This window comes from Lemur catta, chromosome 21, assembly GCF_020740605.2.
Source record: "Lemur catta isolate mLemCat1 chromosome 21, mLemCat1.pri, whole genome shotgun sequence".
NCBI classification, from domain to species: domain Eukaryota; kingdom Metazoa; phylum Chordata; class Mammalia; order Primates; family Lemuridae; genus Lemur; species Lemur catta.
Genome location: NC_059148.1, coordinates 8,200,991 through 8,217,309, shown reverse-complemented (window position 1 = coordinate 8,217,309; position 16,319 = coordinate 8,200,991). Strand labels below are relative to the sequence as shown.

The 16,319-nt window shown below is 39.0% G+C and overlaps 1 protein-coding gene and 1 long non-coding RNA gene across 2 annotated transcripts in view; one reads left to right on the top strand and one right to left on the bottom strand.

Annotated features, from left to right (window-relative positions):
- PIWIL3 (piwi like RNA-mediated gene silencing 3) overlaps positions 1–16,319 on the bottom strand; it is a 37,520-nt gene that overhangs the window by 12,583 nt on the left and 8,618 nt on the right. Inside the window, exons 9-12 of the mRNA XM_045535109.1 lie at positions 15,613–15,724; positions 12,768–12,894; positions 12,457–12,574; positions 11,972–12,083 (exon numbers count right to left, since the gene is read on the bottom strand). Coding sequence (XP_045391065.1) covers positions 11,972–12,083; positions 12,457–12,574; positions 12,768–12,894; positions 15,613–15,724 — 469 coding nt within the window. The remainder of the gene's footprint in view (positions 1–11,971; positions 12,084–12,456; positions 12,575–12,767; positions 12,895–15,612; positions 15,725–16,319) is intronic.
- On the top strand, positions 73–11,662 carry LOC123625758. The gene is made up of 3 exons (XR_006730639.1): positions 73–85; positions 2,858–2,927; positions 11,556–11,662. It is a non-coding gene; the product is annotated as an uncharacterized LOC123625758 (long non-coding RNA).

The window sequence follows — 16,319 nt, the reverse complement described above, 5'->3', positions numbered from 1 at the left end:
AGCTCGGAAGTCACCATTCTGTCCAACAACAAGCACAAGCTAAGCAGACTGAGAAGATGAACAACACTCCCAGGATTCTTAAGAGGTGAGGACACAGGGCGAACCACTGCCCCAAGACTGCAGAGACAGGCTAGAGCAGGCGTCGTGGCTAACCAGCACAGACTCAGGAAACCTCCCAGGGAAACACTTCTGGGGTAAGAATGCTGGACTGGAATTGATAGATGCTGGAGGCTCAGCGTGGGCAACTGTGAGGGTTAGGAGGTCCAGGTGTGCCCAGTCACAGGGGAACCCACAGTTCTGGGAGCTTGACCAGGTTCTTGCAGTGAAGATCAGAGAATTCCCTCCTGTTGCCAGCAGAGGGCGAGGAAGAGCCACCCTTTTGAAGTGCCCCAGGGCAAACTGCTGTCAACACAGCCTGCCCTCAGGAGAAACTAGTTACCACCATGGAAGGCTCTGCTCGTTAGAGACTGACTGCAGGGAAATACCAACTGCGCTGAGCTCTAGCCTTCCATATGGGAAAGGGGAACTGCCCTACCCTAACCACGCTGACCCACCTAAGGGAGGAGGGGGACAAAAAATAAAAAAACTTAAACACTTGTAGAGTTCAGTCCAGAGGCAAAAGCTTATTAAGAGAATGAGACCAAATTACAGGACTGTAGAACCCCTCCCCTCCCCCCACGCCTTCCCACCACTTTACTAAAGGCCTCGTTACAGCGGATCCTTTTACCCAATATCTCATGTCTGGCCAGTGAGGAGAATATTACGAGACCACCCAAAGGCAAAAAAAAAAAAAAAAATCACAATTTGTAGAGAGTGCAAACATCAGAACCAGACATGGCAGGAATGTTGAAATCATCAGCTGAGAAATTTAAAACAACTATGACTAATGTGCAAAGAGCTCGAATGGATTGTTAAGAAAAATATTAGTTTATTTGAGCAAAGAATGATTAGTAAATTTGCCAATTCTCAAAACCAGGAGAGGCTTGGAGAGCTGTGCCCTGCAGCGTGGGCAGGCAGCATTTATGGTGGAAAATGGAAGTGAGGTTAGAAACAGCTCGATGGGTTACAGCTTGGTTTGCGGTATTTGAACATGGTTTGATCAGTTTGCTGCCTGTGACTGACACAAGCTTATCTGTTGTGATTGTCCGAGACAGCTATTTGTTACAAAAATATACCCTTCACAATTAGGTTTTCAGTTTGTTTCTGTCACAAGTTAGGTTGTAGTTTTCTATAGGGACTCAAAGTTCAGAGGCAGCCTCAGACCAAATTTAGTTTAACTGAACAATTTTCCCATTTAGTGAGACAGTTGATTGAGAGAGGTTGACCAAACCCTTGGGCATTGACACCGCTCTGTCACCATAATAAACTTATCTGGTCTCAATATGAAAGTCACCAGCTACAAGGTCATAATGCTTTGTGTTTTTACGGATGTAGTTGAAGTCAGATTATTCAATTCTCGATGAGGGCTGCATATGAACGTCTAAGGCTTGAGAGAGCACAGTGCCCACGGGAGGACACGATGACCGCCATCCAGGAGGCTAATACCAAGAGACTGCAGTGTACTCCTTACCAGGAGCCTCCACGAACCAAACCAATCAAAAATCAAACAAGTCATAGTTCGGGCAATAAAGGCAGGTTGACACTATTTGAGTCCAGCTGGTCATAATCTTTGCTCAGGGTGTGATGGCAACTAAGGACCGTAGTTTGCAGTAGAATGGTCTGATGTAAAGGCATACACTATTTTGTCATTAGCCTGGTCACAGCAGTCAGGGTAGCCTGGCAACCCACTGCAAGAAACGAAGATCATAAAGCCTTGAACAACTCAACCTCCTCCACTTAGGATGGCTGCGAGTCAACTGTTGGTGGCTCCTGTAAGCACATCATGTGTTCCTTGCCCTCGAGAGGCTTGTTAAGGTATTTAGTGGCAGTGTGTAAAGAAACAGTGTTATCAGCCACCATTAAAATTAAGCTTAGAGTAGCAGCAAAATGAAGGGAAAGGTAGGCAAAACATTGTTTTGTTCAGCACCACGTCCAAGCTTCCAACACGCGCAAGCAGGAGATCTAAAGCCGCATGGTGTTCTATTAGTGTTTGTGTTACACATGTATGTGGGTCCCCCACACCTTTTGGAGAGTGGCTTCTACCAGTCTGACCCTGAGAGGACTAGTTGAGATAAATTCCAGTACTTTCCCCAATTTAGAGATTACTTTCAAATTCCATACAACCAGCACTCCAACTACTGCCAAGAATGAGCCACCAGGAACCCCACTGGAATTTTTCTTCAGTGGAAACTAGTTTGTTTTTGTAAACCTATTACTCAAGTTTCCTTTTTTGATAGAGCAGTAAAGCTTAGGGCAAAGCCATCTACAAATTATGATGCCACATATTTTTCTATAATGAAAAGTGAAAAGGAAAAGGATTAGGATAGCTGAAAATGAAGGGAAAACTAGGGCTTCCAGATGGCAGGAAAGACTTGCTCTGTGATCTTGGGAAAGGTGTCCACATCTAGGATGCCTTCTGCCTTTTGGGGGATGTTTCGCTGGTCGGCTTTACCTTAAGAGCCTAACTTTGGGCATGTACTTCCATAAAAAAGAGCAGAATCTCAGTCAATCACAGCAGTCATGCTTTAGTCAGTCAAAGGCCATCAACTGATTAGACCATGTCCAAACAAAGCGAACACCAAGCCATAATCTGTCAAGCTGTTTCTATACCTCACTTCCATTCTGTCCATAAATGCTGCCTGCCCATGTTGTGGAGCAGAACACTGAACTTCTCCTGGTTAGGAGGGTTGCTGGATTGTCAGCTCATTTCTTGCTCCAATAAACTCTTGAATTTTGTCTAAAGTTTTTCTTTTAACAGTCTAGTGTCAGAAGTGGGATCCCAACGTAGACCTCCAGTGACCCCAGGAGCATCAGCTGACTAAATGAAGGTACCCACCAGGGCCCACTGTGCCCACTGATCTCTCACAGCAACTGGGGTTGTGGGCAAATCTTCTCTTGGATTTCACCTCTAGGAAGTTGTGATTTTAGCTCTCTACTTTGAGCATTTTATCTAGATGGGGTTCAAAAGTCACATCAGAATGTGATCCAGGTCCTATAGGGAGACCTTAGGTATTTGGGTCACATAAACTGTACTAGGTTGAGTAGGTAAAGTTATGAGAAGACAGGGAATAGTGAGTTCACCTGAATTCAAGGAACCTGGGATTCCTCCCCATCTTAGAACCTGTGTTTGAGGGAAAGGTGAACCGTGTGAATAACAAACGGTTTCAGTAACCACAGTGTGGAAGATTTAACTGAACAATGTTTTTCATCTATGAGGAGCTTCGGAGAAGGAATAAAAAGGAACCCTGAGTGCCTCAGAAACAACAGAACATACTTTTGACAGGGAGGCATCTGAAAGACTAAATGAAAAGATTAAGCAACTAATCAGTGAGAAATTTTACACTGACTGACAACGCTGATTGCACCTTCATCTTTCTCTATTCTCCCTCTGCCTAGGCTGAACTCGCCAACTCTTCCATTTAATTGCTTTCCCTTCTCAAAGGCCAAAAAGAACCAAAGACCTAGAAGAAAGGGTTTATGTAGACGTTGGGCACTCAGATCAATGGGGTCTGCTTCTACAACCCCCTTTAGGCCTCAGTAAGAATCTTAAGGTCAAAACAATAGTGAAAGCAATCCCAGTCCAGCATGGAGGATGCCTTGTCTGTTCCTTTCATTAAAGGACTCCACCCCAACTCAGTAATCTAATTTAAAAGAACTAGCTGGATTGGGAATCTGCCTATTTTAGTTACTTTGTGCCACTCTTGGTAAAAGAAACAAACTTAAATCTACAAAAGCAGTCTTCTATTTGTAAGGATGTCTCCTCCTCGGTCTGCATCGATATCACTAGAAACTTTGACAGCTAAGAAAGCAAAGGCTTAAATCTATAACAACCCTTTCCTTGGTTTAAGGTGCTACTGTGTGTCTGAGGTGGGCTTTTACAGCTACACTCTTCTTTGGCCAAATGTTGGTATTTGAACTTGAAGCTCTGTGCCTTTGAGATATAAATATTCTACCTGGACCTACCCCAAGAGTCATCCCTTTGGAAATACAAATTTAGGTGAGATGCCTCTTCTAAATTTGAAGAAGAGAAGAAAAACCAGAAACTACTTGGAAACTGGCAAATGAAAAATTAAGTTTTCTAACAAATGTTAGTAAGGGTTTTGGCCATCTGGGTGGGTAGTCTTGTTTCATCAGCTAGTATAAACAATTTGGATTCAGACATTCTTTAATAAATTAGTAAGCTTGATGTTACTGTACCTGACACATGGCTAAAATTTTAGAATGAAGGGTATAAGATCTTTCCATCTACATGGCTATGTACATATGTGTGATTTATCTATTTATGGTATTGCCAAAATTAAATTGTAAAAGAGCTCTAATTCTTTTAAAAACAAACGCTAATATAAGCTAAGTATTTTCTCAGAAAACTGAGCACTAATCTAAAGCTTTTTAAGTTCACATGACTTGGGAAATCTTGGTAAATAAAAATATTGTTGGTTTAATTAAAGCGGGCTCGTCTTTAGAGTTGCCAGCATTAAATATGCAGACACACAGCTTACAGCTCCCTTAAATGTATAATATCATACAACTATAGGTCCAGCCTAAGAAAAAATATGCTAGCGGAAGTACAGTATCTGTTACTTCATGTCTATCAAGCACAGCAGCAAAACAAACTCAAGGTATAGAGGCAGCCTGAGGCCAAGTTTAGTTTAATGTAACAGGATAGAGCAGACAGCATGCAACAACAGATGGGAATGTAAGAAGAGAACTGGAAATCCAGAGAATGAACCAAAAGAAATGCAAAGATCAAAAATACTGTAATAGAAGTAAAGAATGCCTCTGATGGCCTTGTTAGCACATTGGACATGGCTGAGGAAAGAATCCCTGAGCTCAAGGATATCCATGGAAACCTCCAAAACTGAAAAGCAGAAAAAATAAAGACTGAAAACATAAGAGAATATCTAAACACTGTGGGACAACTAAGAAAGGTGTAACACATACGTAACGGAAATACCAAAGGAGAAAAAGAGAAAGGAACTGAAGAAATATTTGGAGGGGAAAAAAAGACTGAATTTCGTCAAGTTAATGTCAGACCAAATCCCAGATCCAGGAAGCTCAGAGGAAAGCAAACAATAAATGCCAAAGAATTATACCTAAGCATAACATTTTCAAACTACAAAAGAATAACCATCAAATAGAAAGAAAAATCCTGGAAGAAGCCAGAGGGGGGAAAAAAATCTTATCTACAGAAGAGCAAAGATAAGTATTACATCTGACTTCTCAGAAACCATGCAAGCAAGAAGAAAGTGAAGTGAAATATTTGAAGTCTTAAGGGAAAAAAACCCTATAATTCTACACTTGCAAAATTTGCCTTCAAAAGTAAAGGAAATAAAGACTTTCTCAAACAAAAATTGAGAGAATTTGTTACCAGGAGACCTGGCTTTGCCAGAAATGTTATAAGAATCTCTTCAGAGAGTAGAAAAATAGAGGTCAGAAACTCAGATCTACATAAAGAAAGAGCAAGGAATAAGTGAAGGTGAAACAAACATTTTTCTTATTCTGAATTGAGCTAACTGATAAGTTTGTTCAAATGTTAACAGCAAAAATATATTCAATATGTGCATATTTGTCATATATGCTTAACTATATAAGTGAAATGAATGACAGCCATGATTCAAGCGATGGAAGGGAGGAATTAGGATTATTGGGTTACTATAATGTACTCATATTACCTGTAAGGCGGTAGGTATAGTGTTAGATGAACATGGACTTGAATTGGAAGGGTATATTGCAAACTCTAAGGCAACCAGTAAAAAAAGTGAAAAAGATGTATAACTGATATGCTAATCAAGGAGAGAAAATGGAATCATCAATGCTCGCTTTAAATCATGGAAGGCAGAAAAAGTGGAAGACAAAAATAGCAACTAAGAACATGGTCAACAGCTACAAAACAGCAATGGTAGATATTAGCCAACTGTATCAATCACTTTGAATGTCAATGGTCCACATATACCAATTGAGAGATTAGAGTGAATAAAAGACCCAACTATATGTTATCTATGAGAAACCCTCTTTAAACTTAAAGACACAGATTAAAAAGAAAGGGATGGAGAAAAAATACCATGCTAACACTAATCAAAGAAAGCAGAAGTACTACATTAATTTCAAACAAAGCTGACATCAAAGCAAGGAAAGTTATCAGATTAATGGTCAATTCTGCAAGAATCCTTGACTTGTATGCACCTAACAACAGAGCAAGCTACATAAGTCAAACACTGATAAAACTGCAAGGAGAACTAGATGAATCACTATCATACTTGGAGACTTCAGCACCCCTCTATCAGAAATGGATAGGCAGGCCGGGCACGGTGGCTCATGCCTGTAATCCTAGCACTCTGGGAGGCTGAGGCGGGTGGATCGCTTGAGGTCAGGAGTTCGAGACCAGCCTGAGCAAGAACGAGACCCCGTCTCTACTAAAAATAGAAAGAAATTATCTGGCCAACTAAAATATATATAGAAAAAGTTAGCCAGGCATGGTGGTGCATGCCTGTAGTCCCAGCTTCTCTGGAGGCTGAGGCAGTAGGATCGCTTAAGCCCAGGAGTTTGAGGTTGCTGTGAGCTAGGCTGACGCCATGGCACTCACTCTAGCCCGGGCAACAAAGCGAGACTGTGTCTTAAAAAAAAAAAGAAAGAAATGGATAGGGGAGACATGGGCAATATACATAACCTGAACTTTTGTACCCCCATAATAAGCTGAAATAAAAAAATATCACATGTACCCCATAAGTATGTACAATTATTATGTATCCATAAAAAATAATAAAGAAATGGATAGCTGAGGCAGTCAGAAAAATCAGTAAAGACACCGTTCAAATCAACAAACCATAAGTTAACTAGATATGCAACATCTATAGACTATTTATTCAACAACAGCAGAGTAGATATTCTTCAAGCTCACATGGAATATTCAGCAAGGCAGACCACATTCTGGGCCATAAAACACACAACACATTAACTACCATGTGAGTTGTATTTAACTCACACTAGTTTTGAGCTGGGAGCCTTGTGAGGCATATGTAGTTCACATGTTTTTTCACCTTGGGAGCCATGAGAAATATTTTTCAAGTTGCATATAACTCACGCATAGAAATTTTTAAAATGACCAATTTTTCATTAAATTACAAAGATCATTTTGTTTTTGAAGTTTTTATTCTATTTTCAATCATAAAACACCATGGCCCCAAGGAAAAAAGTTTTCTAGTTTGGCGGTGTGTTAAAGTATAGAAGTCATGGAGTTCCCCTCTGCGATAATGGGATTCAATGAGAAATGAGTAACAGAATGTTAACTGGAAAATCCCCGAACACAGTAATACATGGGGGCAAAGAAGAAATCTAGAGAAACTTAATATTTTAAACTAAATGAATGTGAAAACAACTTACAATATGTGTGAGATGTAGTAAAAGCAGGGCTTAGAGAAATTTATTGCACTGAATAAATGATGTTCAATATGACGACAGACCTAAAATTGATAATCTAAGTTACCACCTTAGGAAGCTAGAAAAGAGCAAATAAATCCACAGTAAGCAGAGGAAAGGAGTATAAAGACCAGAGCAGAAGTTGATGAAACTGAAAACAAAATCAATTTAAAAATTCTAACTGGTGTTTGAGAAGATCAATTAAATTGATAAGACTGTAGTGGACTAATGAAGAAAAAAAGACAACACAAATTATTAATCAGAAATTAAAGAGGAGACATCATTACAGATCCCATGGGCATTAAAAGGATAATACTATGAACAACTTTGTGCTGACAAATTTGATAGCCTAGATGAAATGGACTAATTCCTTGAAAGACAATCTGCCAAAACTTATACAAGAAATAGATATGAAAGAAATTTAATCAAGACTAAACCTTCCAAAACAGAAAGCACCAGGTTAAGATGGGTACACTGGGGAATTCTCCCAAATATTTAAGGAAGAAATGATACTAATTCTCTACAGTCTTTGTCAGAGGATAGAAGCAGAGAGAATAATTCCCAACTCATATTATATGGCTAGCATTATCCTAATACCGAAGTCATATTAAGACATCACAAGAACTACAGACCAATGTCTCATGAAAATAAATGTGAAAAGCCTCAACAAAATATTAGAAAATTAAATCTAACAGTGTATAAGAAGAATTATATGATAGCCAAGTGGGATTTGTCCAAGTCATGCATATCAAGGTATGCAAGTCTGGTTTAATTTTCAAATGTTAAGGGATATAATCCATCACATCAACAGGCTGAAAAAGAAAAGTCACATGATCTTATCCATAGATGGATAAACAACATTTGTCAAAATCCTACACCATAAAAACTAGGGAACCTAGAAAGAGGGGAACTTCCTCAACTTGATACAGAGTATCTATTAATACAAAAATCCCCCAGCTAATATCATACTTAATGGTGAGAAACTTGAAGCTTTTCCACTAAGATAAAAAAACAAGACAAAGGTGTCCCTTTTCACCATTCCAATTCATCATCATACTGGAAGTCCTTACTAATGTAATTCAACATAAAGTGATAGAGAGATTGGGAAAGAAAGAAGATTGTCATTGTTTGCAGATGTCGTGATTTTCTATGTAAAAAATCCAGAAGAATTGAGAAATAAAACCTCTGGAACTAATAAGTGTGATTATAACAGTTACAGGATACAAGTTTAACGTACAAAAGCCAATTGCTTTCCTGTATTTGAGCAGTGAACAAAAGAGGAATCTGGAAGTAGAATTTGAAATTAAAAATGAAATATCATTTACACTAGCACCCCCCCAAAATAAGATACTTAGTATCAAACCACCATAATATGTATAAGATCTGTATCAGGGAAATCCACAAAACTCTGGTGAAAGAAATCAAAAAAGGACTCAATAAATGTAGTTATTCCATGTTCGTGGGTAGGAAGACTCAGTACTGTGAGGATGTCAGTTCTTCCTAATCTACTCCATAGATTCATTGCAACCCCAATCAAAATCATAGTGAGTTATATTGTGGATATTGACAAACTGATTCTAAAATCTATAAGGAGAAGCAAAAGACCAAGAACAGGTAACACAATATTGAAGGAGAACAAAGGTGGAGGAGGGACTGAACTACCCAACTTCAAGACTTACGGAAAAGTACAGTAACCAAGACAGTTGTGGTGTTGCTGAAATAACAGACAAGTAGATGAATGAATGGAGAGACTAGAAAGAAACCCACATGAGAATAGGTAACTGATCTTTGACAGAGGAACAAAGGCAATGCAATGGAGTAAAAATGGTCTCTTCAACAAACAGTGGAACTGGATATTCCCATGGAAAAAGCAAAAGAATCTAGATGCAGACCATACACCCTTCACAAAAATTAACTAAAAATGGGTCACAGACCTAGATGTAAAATGCAAAAACAAAAATGCTAGAAAGTAACATAAAACTTAGGTGATCTTGGGTATGGCAATGACTTTTTCCATATAACCTCAAGGGTATAATCCATAAAAAAAATTAATAGATCATTAAAATTAAAAACATGTGCTCTGAAGGACACTGTCAAAAGAATGTGAAGACAAGCCACGGAATGGTAGACTATATTTTCCAAAGATATCTGTCAAGGGACTGTTACCCAAAATATACAAAGAACTCTTAAAACTCTTTAAAAAAAAAAAAACAGATTAAGATATGAACCAGAGACCTTACACACCTCACAAGAGAAGATATACTGGTGGCAAATAAGCATATAAAAATATGTTCATCATATGTCATCATGGAAATGCAAATTAAAATGAGTCACTACTACACACAGTGATCAAAATCTGGACCACTGACAACACAAACGCTGGCTAGCATGTGGAGCAACAGGAACGCCTTCGTTGCTGATTTAAATGCAAAATGGTATACTTTGGAAGACAGTTTGGCGGTTTCTTATAAAGCTAAACAAACTCTTACACCACATGATCCAGCAATTGTGTTCCTTGGTATCTACCCAAAGGAGTTAAAAGCTTGTCTCATGCAAAAACCTGCACCTTGGGTGTTTATAGCAGCTTAATTCATATCTAAAACTTGGAAGCAACCAAGTTATTCTTCAGTGAGTGAATGGACAAACTGGTACATCCAGATAATCCGATATTATTCAGTATCAAGAAGAAATGAGCTATCAAGCCATGAAAATACATGAAGAACCTTAAATGCATATTTCTAAGTGAAAAGCCAAGGCTGAAAAGGGCTGCATTCTGTATGATTCTAACTATATGACATTCTGGAAAAGGCAAAACTATGGAGACAGTAGAAAAAGCAGTTGCCAGAGGTTATCAGGGGTTGGGGGTGGTGGGAAGGAATAATTAGGTAGACAGGATTTTAGGGCAGTGAAAATATTTTATATGAAACTAATAGTAGATACATGTCATATTCATTTGTGCAGTCTCACAGAATATGTAACTCTGGGAGTGAACTCGAAGGTGAACTGTAGACTTTGGGTGATTAGGATGTGTCAATGTAAGTTCATCAGTTGTAACAAATGTACCATTCTGGTGGATGATGTTGGTAATGGGGGAGGCTATGCACATGCTGGGGGCAGACAGTATGTGTGAAATCTCCATACCTTCCTCTTAATTTTGCAACAAACCTAAAACTGCTGTAAAGTCTCCTTAAAAAGTTCAATTTTATTAGGAACTGAGAACTAGTTTTTAACATCCCCTCATCCATTCACATCAAGTTGCTCATTCTCATGCCTTCAACCAGTATCCCGATAGCCATAAACCATACGTAACTGAAGCCTGTGTTAATGTTTGTTGACTGGAGATTAGACTTTACACACTTTCAAAGTTGTGATAAAGTGACTGATTCTTACAGTTTAATATTTCAGTTATTTTACTTTCAGATTGCTAACTGATTTTCAAATTGGAAGTCATTTATGTTCTACTTACATTTTTACTGGTTCCATTTTTATACCCATTTGGGAAATGGACAACTCAAGGTTGCCTTTTAAGTCAGAGGCTATTACGTCATTGTTGCTACTGTAGAGCATTAACCAATGAGTAAGTGGCATTGGAGTAAATAAGGGCACTCTACTCGTTGTCAGTATCCACTGCCCTTGCTGTGGACGCACGTTAACCTAAAAAAGAATTATGAAACTAAGTATAAAACCATAAAGATCAACATTATCCAAGTGCTTGTCCTTTGTAAATCTGTGCTATTTCCTTTTGAAATGTTATAATTATAAACTTAAATAATGGCTGAATTAGATATTTTTCATCGAGATATAGGTTAGTAAAACTCAAATTCTATCATAGGTGTCAGACATTTTTAATTGACAGGCTATCAGGCTGGGATAGTTCTAGAGCTTTAGGTTCCTATGTAAGCAAACCAAAGCCCAATGTAAATAGTAAAGTGAAACTAGAAGCTTTACCAGTCAGAAACCGCCAACTAACCTCTGACTAGGTCCTTTACAGTAACCCATCACAAGTATATTTTTTGTCTTGGTTCTGCATTGGCCTACAGAAGCTCACTGCCTGCGCTCCTGCAGCGGAACTCTCCGGACCTCTTCTGGTTCTCAGTGCTGTTTAATTCATGAATCCATCTTTGTTCAAATAAACTGTTAAATTCATTTTGCCTAAAGTTCTTTTTTTAAACACAGTTTACCCTGAATTATTTTGATTCTAGTTATTTAACTCTTAAGGACAAGATTTTGCCATCAGCAAATATCCATAGTATTAAGTAGAGATGTAATACAAAGGTTCCCACGTGCTGATCACTTTACATGCATTCTTATGGAGTATTGCTTGTTCTCTTAGCATAGAATGCATAGCCTGAAAAGGGAGCTGCAGTCATCATTGTTAACATAATCGAGTTAGTTCCTTTTTGCATTACTCTTTGACCCAACTATGACATGACAATTTTGAAACTGTCTTTCTTACCCTTCTTTCCCTTTGAACATTGACAGTTGTCAAAGTTCTTCCAGAAAAGGACAAAAAGTTGGAATCAAAATTCAAATCCCAGTATCGAAGCTCCTTTTGCACGGTCTTATTTCTGAAAAATATCACATTTCCAACATGATCAAACCAAAGAAAAGCAGCACAAGGTATTAGCCATTTGAAAAACACAGGGCAATTTCCCTACTCCCACTTCATTAGTACTTGCCCTCAGAGATGCAGCTAAATTCCCTGAAACTGAAATCATCTTGTTCTTGCTCTCAAATTTGTACAGGATCTTGGAACCATTCTGTTTCATCCTTCCCCCTCTTGGCCTCCTAACATTACAGCGACATACAAAACTAGAACTGTCTCCCCCAGTAATCATTTTCTTCCCAATTGTCTGTTTCTCACAGAAGAATCTGACATGCCAGGATCTCAATTTCAGTCCCACTCTATGCACATGTACCAGCCAGAGAAGCAGTACACACGTTTGTATAGTATTGATGAATTTTTTTAATTCATGATGCCTTTTTTCTGGATTCAATCTCGTATGATCAGCCAACGCTTTCATCGCCATATAGTTTTTACGCACCTCATCTGTTAGACCTTTAAAAAAAAATCCAGAAGATATAGCTGAACAAGAATATGTTTACATTAGAGAAGACTTAACTATGATACCTGCAAGAACCAAACTAGAGGACACACTTAGAGTTCCACGGAAAGTCTGCACTTCTGAGCCATAATTGTACTTGACTACAGAGGGGTTGTCTTCTCTACAGACCACACGAATCAGCTGTACCTGTCAGGACGCACAGCTGAGGAACCAGCAGGATAGGTTCACGTTTTGTGTCCTTTTGGCCCTTTTTCCATTTTCCTTGGCTGATCAAAAGTGGCTGATCATTGTCTGTGATCACTGCTTTATGTTGCTGCTCAACAGAAGACAGACCAGCATGGTAATCACTAAAAGCTTAGAAACATCACATATATAGGTTAAAAAGTACATATTTGGGATTGGAAATGAAGGCCCAGAAGTATATCAGTGAGATTGTTTCCCCAAGTTTAATAATGTACTAAATTCTTAAAATACTCTTAATTTGGATGTGCCAGAGACTTTTTTTCCCCTCATATGTACACAGGGCTGAAGACAGGACTCCAACTAAACATTACCTTGGAGTCATTGTACTCTACTTTTTTTAAACTTCGTAAATGATGGGTGAGAGACTTGGAGTACTTACCACACTTTTGCTTTTAAAATTCCTAAAGCATACTGAAAACTTTCAAGAGACTCCCCACTTTCATGATGGATGGAAAAACTTAGCCCTTTTAAGAAGTATAGTTGCACATCTATTCCCAACACGCCTCCTGCATTATTTTTCCTAAGCTTAGTGCCTGTCCCTGTTTCCAGTAGAAAAAGACATTCTCAGAGACAATGACAGAAGTTTCTACATTGACACTGCAATTCCCGAACAACAAAGTGCCTTTCCCTCTGCAACAGAAAGTGGCGATTCTTCATAGATCCTGCTGTGCTGCTTATTAACACGGTCCTTGCCAACGATGATTTTGACACATGCATTCTAGCGTCATTTGTCTTTTAAGCTTCTGGGAACTTGAGGAGTTGTCACCTCAAACAAGACAACTTCAAATACAATGCTTACAGCTTTGTTGTCGAACTGGGTGGCTACTACTTTCAATTCTTAGGACATTGCAGATTATGTACTTTTCCCTTAAAGTAGCGTATAGTTATTTAAAAGGCAGCTGAGATTCACCCATACTCCTGTCCCAGAGCCTTCTCATGGCAGGAACTTGGGAGGGCACATATGTGTGGGGCAGACCCCATACATCACTCCTCCCACCCGGGGATCGAAGCCTGTGAATAGACTGTTCTTCCTGTGGGGAGATGTGGAAGTCACACTTCCCATTTCTTACCACTTCTGCGTAATGCCCCAGCAGGATCCCTTCCAACATTGACTTCCTTGATAATCAAAGGTTATTTCTCTTGCTCCTATAATTAAATCTGTTTCTTTGTTGAGACAGGGTCTTGCTGTGTCACCCGGGCTAGAGTAAAGTGGCATCAGCATAGCTCACTGCAACCCCAAACTCTTGGGCTCAAGCAAACCTCCTGCCTCAGCCTCCCAAGTAGCTGGGACTACAGGTGAACACTACCATGCCTGGATAATTTTTTTGTTTTCTGTAGAGACAGTCTTCTTGCTCATACTGGTCTCAAACCCCTGGCCTCATGCAATCCTCCTGTCTTAGCCTCCCAAAGTGCTAGGATTACAGGCCTGAGCCAGCATGCCCAGCCTAAGTCTTTTGAAAGCCAGGATTTAACTTCCCTTCTAATGACTCATCTACCATTTCAATGATTTATTGCCATTCTCATTATACACTAACTGTAGATTGTTACTTCTTATTAGACTGAATTCCTACAGGGGCAGGCAGAGACTACCCTAATTATTTCAAATATGCCAGCCCATCTGTTTTATTGAAGTAAATTTGCTGAAATTGTTTTCTTGTTTTTCATTTATATCTAAGTATTCTACCTGTCAACACATGCCAGGAAAGCATTTTTCCTTAATGTGCCAAATTCCCAAGTTATTTCTAACCCCACTGCTCTTTGATGCCAACATGCATGAGTTAATTAACGATTATAACCTACATTGAGCTCCTGCGTGCCTTTGTATTCTGTTCTGTTCTCATCTCCCTGACCTTTAGAAGCTTGCTCATTTCTGACATTCACAAAGCAGCTTCTCAGAGAAGCTTCCCATGACCACCCAGTCTCAGCAGCCAGCTGTTCTCCACAGTCCCCCAAGATTAATGATCTGCACACTCCTTGTCAGAATAGTTTTCTTCTGTTTGCCACCTCTCTGCCTACCGTGGGAATGAGAGTTCTTTGATATCAGATAACTCTTACCGAGACATACTCAGGATAAATATTAGGAACTCACTAGACACTTTTTGGATTAAAGGAAGCAGCACTAAGTGTGGTGTGCAAATGAGGACTGTCATAATTGAATCATCCTGTTGGAGGAATGTCAGAGTGCCGTGTACCCTGAATGGTTCCAAGTAGCTACGTTTGAGGTTCTCATGCAAAAATACGAATGGATGACTTAAAAAGTAGCTTAATAAGTTATTTCTAGTCACCCTAAGTATCTGTAATTCTCTTAGTAATCTTTCATCTGCCAAAACTAGAATCAACCTCATCCCCTGGAGCATCTTAGTCTATCCCCTTATTTTCCATGAACACTCAGATTCAGGAATCCACATTAACACATCATTGACATCATTTCACATGGCAGTTCGTCATTTTTATTTTTTTGGGCCAAGCTCTGTAGAGCTGAGCCTTCTGGGTAAGTGACACTTATATCTGAAGTCCTATATTTCATTTTCTATGTAACGGTCCATCCATGTTTATAATGACTGTAGCCACTTCTAAGCCTGAAAGAAGAGACTGTACTGGAGCTGTTCCAAGTACGTGACATTGCCCTACACACAAGATACATGGATAAAAGTCAAGCTATAATCCCCTAAAAGGAGAATATGTTGATGTGTTTGTATAAGTATATTCGAGTATCTAAATGAGACAAACTTATTTGTACAACATAAAAAAAGTTTATGATTTGAATATGTTTAAAGAAATAAAGTACCTGCAAGTAGTAGTCTATATAGGTAATTCTCTGGCCATCCGATTTTTCAAATGTATCTTTGGGAGTCCGCTCCCAGGCAATACCATCCACTCTGTAGGTTTTGTTGTTGTATCTGTGGAATAATTGCAGTGTGACATTTCTGATACTCATTGCATGGAAACCAGCAGGAAGTAAGCAATTGCAGGATATGTCACCTTTATTAGGATGTCATTCACAGTGTGCACAACCCGCCCATTTAAGCATGTAAGCTGATGATGGTTCTTAATATATCCAGAGTTGTGAAGTTGTTCTAAACACAATCAGTTTATCAGAAATATCACCGTGAGCAGCCACTTCCCATATCTGCCCAATCCACCGGCCCTTAAGCAACTGCTAATCTACTTTCTGTCCCCACACGTTTGCCTGTTCATACATTTCATATGAATTGAATCATACAGCATGTCCGCTTTCCTGACGGGCTTCTTTCACTCAGCATAATGTTTTCAAGGTTCACCCCTTCCATTTTATTTCCAAACAATATTCCATTATGTGGATATCCCACATTTTGTTTCGCTATTGAGTTGATAAACATTAGGGTTGTTTATACTTTTGGTCACTATGAATGATCCTCAAACATTCCTATACCAATTTTGGTGGATATGTTTTCACTTCTCTTGGATATATGTTGAGGAATAGCGTTTCTGGGTCATATGGTAATGTTATGTTTA